General features: G+C 40.8%; 1 protein-coding gene across 1 annotated transcript in view; it reads right to left on the reverse strand.

Annotated features, from left to right (window-relative positions):
* The window catches only part of YLPM1 (YLP motif containing 1), a gene marked incomplete at its 5' end in the record, with an annotated part of 30,051 nt that extends 23,113 nt beyond the window's left edge, over positions 1-6,938 (reverse strand). The window contains 5 exon segments of the mRNA XM_029084480.1: positions 2-457; positions 518-1,063; positions 3,605-4,347; positions 5,565-5,759; positions 6,696-6,938. Coding sequence (XP_028940313.1) covers positions 2-457; positions 518-1,063; positions 3,605-4,347; positions 5,565-5,759; positions 6,696-6,938 — 2,183 coding nt within the window.
* Between the last annotated feature and the right edge of the window lie 5,070 nt (positions 6,939-12,008).

Genomic DNA, 12,008 nt, shown 5'->3' on the forward strand with positions numbered 1-12,008 from the left:
GCTGCCTGACCGCCTATCTGGCATCCTCTCCCTGCTGCCTGCTCTCCTGAACATCCCCCTGCCACGGATGGATGCCTGCCTCGCCTGCCCTCTGCCCCTGTACACGTAGCCTCTGCCTCGGCCATCGTCCATCCTGCCCATTCCCCAGCCACCATCCATCCTGCCCATCCCCCGGCCACCATCCATCCTGCCCATCCCTCGGCCACCATCCATCCTGCCCATTCCCCGGCCACGGCCCATGCCCCAGCCACGGCCATCCCCCTGGCCTCTGCCACGGCCATCATCCAGTCTGCCCTGGCCCCTTCCTCTGCTTACTGGTCCCTTGCCTCTATCCTCATGCATAAATGGCCCTTTCCCTCTGCTTTCTGGTCCAGGCAGGCCCTGCGTGCTATCTGAAGCAATCAACTGGTCGTCTGGTGAGTCCAAATCCTGACTTCCAGTTACAGGGGTTACTGCACCACCTGTTCTTGCAATACCTGATTGCAAAGCTACAGGGTTATCAGAAAGGGGTGTTGATTTCTGGTTCTGAATAGGCGGGGTAGGTGCTTTAGACTCTTCTACTTGCTCATTAGGATCATGTGAACTCCATGTCCACTTTTTAGGAGGGTCTGAAATAGTTTCTTTGACTTCAGGTTTGGATGGTTCCTGTTGAGTGTCTGTCGGGTCCTCGCTTGGCTCAATGGGATCTGCACTCTGTGCATCAGGAGCAGACTGTGTTCTGCTCACACTCTGCTGATCGTCAACTACATCTGTAAAAGGTTCTTTGTTTTCTGACTGTGAGTCTGGCTGCGACTGCTGCTGCTGCTGACCCTGATGAGGCCTGGGCCCCCTCCACCGTGGACCACTAGGTCGGGAACCATATCCATGCGATGCATTTGTCGAAGTATAAAACTGTGCCGCTGGTCCTCGTGGGATAGTCCCCCATCTACTTGAAGACTGTCCATCTGTGTTCTGTCGGTCAAAACGTGACCTGTATCCTTCCGAGCGCTGGGACTCAAAACGAGGCCCTCTCTGTCTTGAGCCTTCAAATTTGTCATATCCTCTTCCTCGAGGTCCATCAAATCTATAGATGACATAATGGCAATTTTATTCAAATGAACATGTAAAATTAAAATCCTCTAAAAGAGAGTTTCATCCCCCCCAAAAGTCACTTTTAACTGATGATTCCTAGTGTGCCTCAGGCTCAATCCCCTACTGAACCAAGGCAGAAGCACAGAGATATGTTCTCCAATTCAATATTGCCCACTGAAGACCAGTTTAAGCTACTTGCAGATTATGTAACCCTAAAAGGAAATTTGTCTTAAATATCTCACGACTGAGACATGACTGACAAAGAAAGTGAGCAGGGACTAGATGACCTTTAAAGGTCCTTTCCAACCCAAACCATTCTCTGATTCTATGGATATTAATTCATTACCACCTAGTTACCAACAGTGGTTGACTTGTTGCATAATTTACTGTTTTGGTGAGCAATTTATCAAACAAGATTATTTATACAACCTCAAAGAATTTTAATAATCCTGATAAATTAGCACAGTAAATTGTCTTTTTTGGGGGTAAGGGCAGGTCAAGATGAACAGGAAGGGAAAAAAGAAGAAATTAAAAAGCACAGTGGCAAGATAACTCAGATTTAAAGGATCAACTTTTACATGGAAGGTATAGCTAGTAGGTTGGATACTGTAAGACACACTTCATCCCCAAAATTCTGAAAATCAGTCTAAGCCCATTCTTTAGAGCTTCCTGAGAGAAGTTAATTGATGAAAAGAGGTGAAGAGTGTGCGTGTCTTTCTATATGTCTAGTCATTACCTGGGACTTTTTAGCTGGGATAGCAGCAGGTAACACATGACACTTTTAAATTTACCCCACATTGAGTTAAAAATTTATTAGGACTCTCTCTTCTAGTAATTATATTAAGAGAAGCAGTAAACAGATTTTTGGGAAAGCTGTGACATAACCCTAGAATGGTCACGCAATCACAATATAGGAATGCACAAAGGTTACAGTATTAATTAAAGACCATAAGTATGCTCAAAACCAGAGCTCCTGTGCGGGCATTCCAGGAATTTTTTATTATCCATAGCCTATCACTGCACATCACTGAGCTCTACACCAACGCACATAGAAGACAAACACTAACAAATAATGAAAATAGTCTGTTCAGAACTGTACATCCAACAAAGCCCCAGGACCAGAAACAACACATTTAAAAAACCATCAGGAGCTAGAAAATTATTCAAAGTTATAAAAAATTTATTTACATTGCTAGCAATTCATGGATTATCATTCATGAATGATCACTCTGGAAGCAAAGAGAAGGGAAATAAACACAAAGATATGATTGTAAGGTCTAGCAGAGTATGTAAGGATAGAAACAATTCAACAGAACAATACTGTTCTTTGATTCAGTAGGCATCACATCAACCCATCTTGAACTAACGATCAAACAGAACAGATGTTGTTTTTGCAACCTGATATCACGTCAAGTATGAAAGAAAAACATTCCAAAAACAAGATCTTGGATTAAGCCATATAGCAAGTATAAAACCACATAAAAGACACAGAACACTGGCTTTTAGAGTAGCTTTACCTTTAAATCTGAACAAAACCGTATCTTACCAAAAGACGAAGACAGGAACCTTCAAAACATGATGTAAAGCAAAAGAAAAAAAAATGGCAAAGAATCCTAATGGAAGGATCCTAAGACTCAAATCTCCATTTCTTTCCTTCTCTCTCTTGTTTATAATTGTTTGAATGGTAAGTAACGCTGCAGGTGTAGAAAACCATTTATCTGTACTTAAGACAAGCACTACCTCTCTTATCAAACAGTCATTTTTAAAAGTGCTCTGAATAGGACAATCACATAGCTGCAGAACTCCCTCACACTAGAAGTTAAAGTACTTTAGAGTACTTTAAGAGCTGGTAAACAGCTCTGAATTTTCATTTCTTTCTGCAACACATCTTGGACCACAAAGAGTACTTTTTATCATTCCTAAAAAATAAATAGCCACTAATAAATGGCCACTAATTAGCTATACTAGTATATTCAACTGAATATATATGAATACTTTTCTGAATCCATTTCAGAATGTCTACATTAAAGTGCTACCACATATAGCAACACCTTAAAAGCAATCCTTCAACATTTTTGCTTTAGATTTTCATAAACTGTGTTCCAAGTACCACAGACAAAATGCTGGTAATTTAGACCATTTTTCATATAGGATCATTCTTTCAAGTGTGAGTTATCATCTTCAAATTAAGGATAGCAAAGACATATCAAATATTTACAACAGCCTTCCTTTTTTCACAAACGGGATATTATGTCCCTGGGAATGAAAAGGGTGCAGTGTGCCTAAGCATTTTGCTAGGAAAAAAAGCATTCTACTCTAGATAATGCTCAGGTGAAAGGCATCTATCTATCCTTGCTTTAGTAAGATAAATACAGAGCATACTGTACATAACGTGGAAAACAAAACCTCCACCAAACACACACACCACACAAGCTCAGGAAGATCTGGGAATAAGATGAATGTTTCATTTCTTAATGTATCAGTGAAGGTCTTGTAACCTGGAACATGTATAGATCAACAAAAACATCCTTACCTGGGACCTCTAGGGCCTTCAAAACGTGCTGATCTGGGAGGATCTGGAAGCAATCCACCCGACCTCACTGGTTTATCCTGCAAGGTAGGTGTATGTGTTGAAGACACTGCAGAAGCAGCTTTCAGTTCCCCACAGCTTTGCTCAGACGAAATAGAGAAATTCTGTTTACTAAGATGAACTTGAGACTTTCCGTGGTCTGAAGAGCCAAAGGATGAACTTACTTGAGAATGATAAGGTGAATAGACACTCGAACTACCTATTTTTGATGCATAGGTACCAGGGGTGGGAAGCAGAGCTGGCCTTGGTGTCTCAGTAGATTGACTGCTTTGAGAAGTGGTTCCTGAAGGGCCAGAGGAATTAGATAACTGAGAAACAGAAGAGAGAGGCGGCGGGACCAGTGGAGGTGTAGTTGAAGGTAAAGTTGGAGGCATAATAGGAATGCCACCTTGAGTGGTTTGAGAATACGGAACAAACGGAGGTGGCAGCGAAACATTTGCAGGATACTGATTCTTCAGATTTTGGAGCGAGCTCACTTTCTCCTGCAGATGGGACTGAGTGACCTTCATCTGTTCATCCCATGCTTTCCACTGTTTCTCATACTCTTGAAGCTGGTCTTTGTGAGGGTAGGTTTGAAGCTGATGCTGCCACTGCTGGTTCATTGATCGCTCCCAATCTTTATAAAGCTGCTGGAACTGTTTTTGTTGTGCCTCATAGTGTTGTAGCTGCATGTCCACTGACATTGTCTGCAACAAGAAGACAAGAATAGTTTCAAAATATAATCTTAGTTACTTTCAGAGCCACATATTTCAGTATCACTTGTAATATTGCAATTTCTGACTTGGGCAGAAGCTTGAAGAAGAACTACACAGAAACAAAAGCAAACACCAACTGTGATGTCTAAAGTAATTGTGACAATTTATGTATAAAAGACTGCACTTTTGGGGGATTTCTTTTTTTAAAAAAAAAAACAGGACAGCTGAAGAAAGCTATGATCAAAGGGCTGCAAGCTGTAGTATTACTGGATGCTAACAATGGCTTTCAATATATACAGTACTACTATTAACCTGCTCAGAGCCTCTTCAGCTGTCAGAAATTATTTTCCTCTAAGCCTTTTCCAGATCTTATTTGCACAATGAAGCTTCTTTCAATGCGGTATTGGCTTTCATTATGTGTACATACAGGTCCTACTATCCACGGCTTGATCTTGTCTGAGATTTTTAGGGTTCACACTTAAGAGAATCTTTTTTAAAAGACAGCAGACAGCTCAAGCTACAAGATAATTTTAAGCAGACAGCCCAAGCTACAAAGAAATGCTTAATGCAAAGCTCCACTAACCCAGAAAAAGCTGACTCAACTCCCTAATACAGTAATCAACTTCTGAAAGTTGCAACGCTGATACAACTACCCAAACTTGTTATGAAGACTTTACATTTTTTTTCACTGATTATTTGAGTATAAAACAATGTGAGACAGTGATTTTCTCAATTATTTTAACGGCATGTTTTTGGCACCTGTGTTTACTTCATCATTGTACAGTTATTTTTGTACTACACAACGCTATAAAAAAGAGCAGCTACCAAATTACTCCATGCAGTCACCTGTTTACCTGACCTTTCTTTTGAACTATTTCTCCAGCAGTAAGACATTCAAAGCTGAGTAAATTCAATACTGTGTTCAGCATTGCTCCTGTATCACCCAGGCATGTCTGAAAAATTGTCTTTTGACAAGTGTAAAGTCTTGTATTTCTCATCCTACTGAAGCTTCCTCATCATCTGTCATTTTTTTTTTCATTCTGAAGTTGAGCTACAGTATAAAGGGGATAAGACTTCTACCCAAGCAGAAAAAGTAGCTAGACAAGTGAGCCAACCATGACAAATTTTTAAATTACTTGTTTTTCAGCAGACCATGAGTGCTAAGTCACCCAGAAAGTATATCAAACACCATCGCCTTAGTGTTTCACCTGTAAGTGTGGAGGCTGTTGCATGATCTGTTGATACTGCTGTACTATCTGCTGCAGCTGGGCATGCTTCTGCATTATCCTCTGATATTGAAAGCCAACCCGTTGATGGGGATGCTGCTGCCACTGAGCTGCTGCTGCTTGTAACTGCTGCAATCTCAGATCTTCCTCAGGGTCATCAGGGGGTTCAATATTGAGCTAGAGAAAAAGGCAAATACTATAAATAAAGGAAAGCTCCTTCTGTCAGGAGGAAACCACACTTGGCCACTACCCAGTTTACAGGAACTTCCTCAGTGTTCATTATTTTATCACTCTGTATTCCAGTGCTCTGGCCATCAACAGCTTCTGGAAGGTTGATTTTTATTTCATTAATTCATAATGTGAATAGTCTGACCTAAAGGTTAAGCTGATGGCAATTAGGGTACTCATACATACAGAAACTACCTACAGGAAAGAGATAAACGCAGAGCTGTTATCTGGTGCTCACAGCGAATACGATGAGACAACAGTGGTTTTTCATGATGAGGTAAGTAACTTCGAGTGCATTATTTTTGCCACTTGGTAGGAACACACACACTGTAAGTTAGTGGAGCACGTACTACAGGGTAATCTACTCCCCTATAGTAACCTGTCCAAACACCAATCATGACCTCCATCCATTATGTGGGAACCGTTATTAAGCATGCTGACAAAAATATGCTGTGCAAAGTTCTTGGCTTTCAGACAAACTGTAACACACAGAGAGAAGGGGAGCCAGAACTGGAAAACTGCCAGAGAGGAATTAAGAAATAGTGTCTTTAAGACAGCATTCCTCATCTACTGAGTACTTGATTTTGCACTTAGGTATCACCACTTAGTGTTTCTCACAGGCAAGGATGACAGCGTCAGGGAAGGTGCGAGGGAGTCAAGGCTGGACTCACTTGGTGCATGTGTGGGTCACCATGTATGTCTATATACAAGGAGTGTATTTTTATTTTTTTAATTGGTGCAGCCTTAGCAAATGTTCTTTTAAGATTCCTTTATCATATCTAGTTATTATTACATACTACACATGAGAATTTGATGGCATTATTTTCCTGTTTCTTTGTGTCATCTAGCATAACAAATGGAGTGGCATCACTTTACAAAGCCTACCTGAGTTTCAGTGGATGTAAGAGAAGACTCGTCTTCTTTGGAAGCTGGAGGCAGGGATTCATTAAGCGGAGGAGGTTCAGACTGCTGACTGGAAGCACTCATTTTCCCTTCTTCAGATTTTGCTCTCTGCTCAGATGCATCCTTCACTACTGGACCTTTCATTTGCTGCTGTCCCTGAGCATGGGCTTTTGCCCTTTGCTGCAGGCTAAGCAGGTGCTGCTGGTACCAGTACTGCTGCTGTTCCTACAATAGAGAGAAATTTTCTAAGACATCTTCCATGGGAAAAAAAACCCACAGAAATGAATTCATTATAGTCACTAGAAATATTTTAGAGAAGTTTTTGAATCTGTTTTGAGGGAAAACTCACTTCATCATCAATGGTATTACAGTGGATGCCAGAAGATCAAATCAAAATTCAGAAACCACTATGTGAGGTACAGTACCCGCAGCAGAATTTATTTCCTACCTCAAAGAGCTTACAACTAAAGAGAATAATAATAAAAAACAAAAAGATGGCAAATAATAAGCCAAATTACTACAGACATGTGATAAGTACCATAGTTATTTTTAGTGGTTTTTATTCCTGTAGCAACTATAGGTACTTATTATGAGACTAACTTAGGTACAATGAAGGGAAAATGGAGGACAAGTGTGAGTAAAGGAGCAGTAAAGACAAAAAGGAGGAAATAATACAGAAAAGATGAACAGAACAGACATCAAGTAGAGTGAAAATGACAGCTGAGGAACTGTGGTGAAGATATTTGAATAAAGGTTGTGGAAAGGAAAAAGAACAATCAGAACCAGCATACAGTGAGGATTATTTATCATCTGAATTCTCATTAGTTCTGATTCATTCAACAGCTGAAGAGGTAAATAGATATGGGTGTACCCAGAAAATTATCCATTTAAGAAATGATCAAGCTTTCACTTTTAAATATTTCAGGCTAGAATTAGAGTACCCCAGGCAGATTACAGTAGCTTCAAAGCACTGTAAACTGCCACCAAGATAAAGAACAAAAGACTACAGATAAGTATCTCAACACTTAAGTAGTGGTATAGCTTAAAGAGACTGGAATAGGAACCAACAGTTCTGCACCTCTTTCAATACAAGAAATATCAGGAATCAAATCAGACGAGCTGAGCAGGACACATTTAAAACACACAAGAGGCAGCTCTTCACCTGACATGGCCTTGTGCTACCAAAGTCCCTGCCAGAGACCTGTGCAAGGGTGAAACATTTGTGGATCTAAGACACAGCTGCATAAGCTCAGAGAAGAAAAATCTACAGATTTTTTTTTTAAAGACACCAGTTGCAGTTAAGTCAGCTCCTATATTTTAAGGAAGCATCACTATACACTTGATTTTTAAGTTATTCTCTTCATGTCTGCTTTTAATCACCGTCAAAGACAGAATGATAAAACACTGTACTTTTGGTCTGACCTAGTGCAACCATTCTTGTGCTCTCATGTCAACTCCACCACCTCTGACAAACTGTGACTGCTCTACATCTTTCATATCCTCTGCTCTTCCCTTCCATCCAAGCATGCACAGTTAGGACAGCTATATAAAGGCCACTCAGAAACAGAAAAGAATCTAAAAGATGCAGGTATTTTAAAACATAAGCATGACAACAGCAAAGTGGTAGGTGCTGCCTGATGAGATTTCTCAAAACTGAACCATTCTGCCTATCTTAAAACAGGTTAAAAAGAAGCGCAAGCTTCCTCCAAAACCCTCCCTCACACTCAGATCAGGAATGATGTTTTCTCTTGGTAGCACTACAGACACATTAAACATGGAGATGCATTTAAAGAAGAAAATACTTCTGTAAAACTGTAACTTGGAGATGAGGTCAGTGAAAGGAGAGGCTGTGCTTCTTGGACTTTACATTGATCCTGCAATAACTCCTGACAAGAATCTTTTTAACAAGAATATGACTCAAGAGCTGTCATGGTTTTGGATGGAAGATGTGCATTCATGCTCCAGCACAGACTTTCTCAGAAACCTCCAAAACCATGCTGTAATAAGTGCAACTTCCAGCTCCAGGGAGGGGCATACATCCCCAGCTATGCAAAAGCTGATTCAATTGTCCCTCTCAAAAAGCATTACAAGGTTATTTACCGTGATGGTGCTGGATGCTATGCTTGGTGAGTATCTGTTCTACTGTCACAAAATTCTTGTCTCCACAGATTCATTTTGTTTCCTCATTCTATCAGTTAGACAAAGGGCTAAACTCATAATCTGACTACGGGTTCACGCAAAGCTGTCACCTATTTTTTGCAGCAGCAGAGGTCAGTGACACACGTATTGCAGGTTCTATCTGAAAAGCGTGAGAAAGGTGGAAAGGTAGATTTGTACAGCTTATTCTGAGCAAAACAGAAGTGCCAGTGTACAAAATACCTGATGGCAAAGAGTTCAGCTATTTTAGTGCTTATCTCCTCACAATGACTGTCATTCTCCAAGTCCAGTTACAATACTTAAGCCCAAGGAACACACCAGCAACAACATATGCCTTTTCCATCTTCAGCTGACCAAGAGACTATGCCTGTTGCAATGTACAGGGAACACTGAAACCAGCACTACCAGCTCCTGACCACAGGACATACCATGAAGAACGTTAACACAGAGCCCATGCCAAAAGACCACTTCAAAATTATTTAGGTGGCCCTCCCTACCACAACATAATGAGGGACACTTGGTCCTTTTCTGGTAAAGATAGCAAAAAATTGGCTCATAAAACAAAGGATGGATTTTAAAAAGAGTGCAGCAGTCTGCTGAAAGGTGGCATGGTAAAGCTGAGGCAGCTTTAACAGATGTAGATAAATGCGTATTTATGGGTGCAGATGTACCCACACATATTTGTTTAGTACTCTAAACAGCAGCATACAGCACCCAAATATCAGATGAAGCATTAATGAAACACCACAGGTTTTTTAACAGGACTTGACAAAAGATGCATCTGATTGTAGAGAAACACAAGAATCCTGCAATTTAATCCAACTGCTAACTGTGGATAAGAATAGAAAGAATTGTTTTCAATTATCAGTTTAAACAAAGGCTTAACAGGATCTTATAAATGACAAATTACAGTATTTCTCTACTCGACTCTTAAGATCATTAGCAAGAAAGCATCACTATGCTTTGCTTTTCCTGTTCCTATTCTGTTAAGAACTTGTTGCTCCAAAACCTGTCTCATTTCACAGCCTAAGGTAGTCAAAATTGTATCAGTTTGTTATAGTAAATTTATGACCAGCAAAGTACCATATTCCTCTAGAATGAACACTGAATTGTGCATGAGAGTAAACAAACTACAAGATAGAATTTGTTTGTATAAACACTCATAAACCAGACAATGTGAACTCCAGCAGTATTCTGCCTCTTCTGTGTGTACACCACAATAATACACTATTTGTGACTCTTCTGGAAAGGAGAGGGGTTGAGGAAGAATTAAATAACATTAATGAAATTTCAGGCTACATAAGAGGGGAAGAATTACAGTTTACTATTTGATCTGGAGTTCAATAATTTAAGAATTCAGCAAGCAGCCTCAATACTGAATTAACATCGCTTTCTACACCTGATTTTCCAAAGTTTTGGTTTTGCCATTAAAAAATTTAATGAGTTGCATTGCTATCACTGTAAAAGATCAACTAGTACTGTCCAAAACCTTTGTAAAATGAAACTCATGAACTGAAAGCACTGCTTTGCTAGGCAGTGATCAGCTATATGGTGCAAACTTAATGATTAATTCCCAAACATATTCAGGTATTGGCATGAAATTTTAACAGATACAATTAAAAAGGTGTCCCAACAATTAACAAATTTAAAGTGTTAGTGACTCCAATATGACACAACGGGATTTTTGCAAAGCATTTTGCAAAGCATTTAGCTTCAAGTCAGAACCCTAAGATCAATTCACCAAAGCCAGATGTCTTTTAAATTAAATAAAGTCAATGTAAAGCATGCACTTCAGCTTTATTCTTGCAGCTGGATCTCTACAAGCTGACCCTAAAACCATGCACTAGCCTCAGTGAATGTGACTGACTGTGCACACAGCTGAAGACCTCAGCACACGTGTCTCTCAGTGCACACTTAACTGTAAGCAGCTGGGTTGCCCCTAACTCAGTACATATGAATGGTGACATCAAGTTCACTCCAACTGCTCACATTTAAGAAGTGAAGCATGCAATCATTTTGCATGCATTCTGGACCTAGTGTACACACAAAAAGCACACAGCATTAACAATAAGAATCTTCATCACCTCAAAAGCATTTAAGATCATTTCCCTCTAATACCTGATACAATTTTACACTGGAAGATCAAGTACAGGTAGCACAAAACGTGTAAGTAAATCTAAGTAAAGGGCAACTACGTACTATGGCAAAAACACTTTTGCAGCTTTTCGCCATGTGTGGCGAAATTACGACAGCCAGAATTCTACACCAATCAGACAGACAACTGAAACACAACCTGATGGGAAAACTAACAGACAAATTACAGTATTTCTGTAGAGTCACCATCAGACAGACAACTGAAACACAACCTGATGGGAAAACTAACAGAAATCACTGAAGACAAGAGGCACTCATCCTGCAACGTGTAGTAAGCAGAGTCACAGAATCACAGGGGTTGGAAGGGACCTCAGGAGATCATCTACTCCAACCGCCCCCTGCCAAAGCAGGTTCACCTCGAGCAAGTTGCACAGAAAAGCATCCAGGCAGGTTTGGAACATCTCCAGAGAAGGAGACTCCACACCCTCTCTGGGCAGCCTGTCCCAGTGCTCCAACACCCTCACTGTAAAGAAGTTTTTCCTCATGTTTAAATGGAACCTCCTGTGTTCCAGTTTGTGCCTGTTGCCCCTTGTCCTGTCACTGGCCACCACTGAAAAGAGTCTGGCCCCATCCTCTTGACACCCACCCTTTAGATATTTATAAACATTGATAAACAGGCTATTGCATCTCACAACAGGTCAGGTGAAGTCAACAGAGGTCAGGTGCAGGTGGCCCAGATGCTGTACTTTGGAAAACGATTCTCCAGACACCAACAAACCCCCCAAGGAAACTAAATTCATCCAGGAGTTGGACTTTTCTCTGAACAACCCATTTGCTCTTGAAAAACGACGATTTGTTACATCCCAACAACCACCACTGGATAAAGAGGCACTTACGGAGCCTCGCCTGAGCCGTGCCACTCCCGGACACCCAAGGGTTGCGTCGAAGCCCCTTAAGTATTAGGCCAGTGCGGGGTGTGTATTAACGGAGACCTCTGCAACGCCCGGGACGCGGCAGCGGTTAATCGCCGGCTGCCGTCCGGGG

This window comes from Antrostomus carolinensis, unplaced genomic scaffold (genome assembly GCF_000700745.2).
Source record: "Antrostomus carolinensis isolate BGI_N321 unplaced genomic scaffold, ASM70074v2 scaffold14854, whole genome shotgun sequence".
NCBI lineage: Eukaryota > Metazoa > Chordata > Aves > Caprimulgiformes > Caprimulgidae > Antrostomus > Antrostomus carolinensis.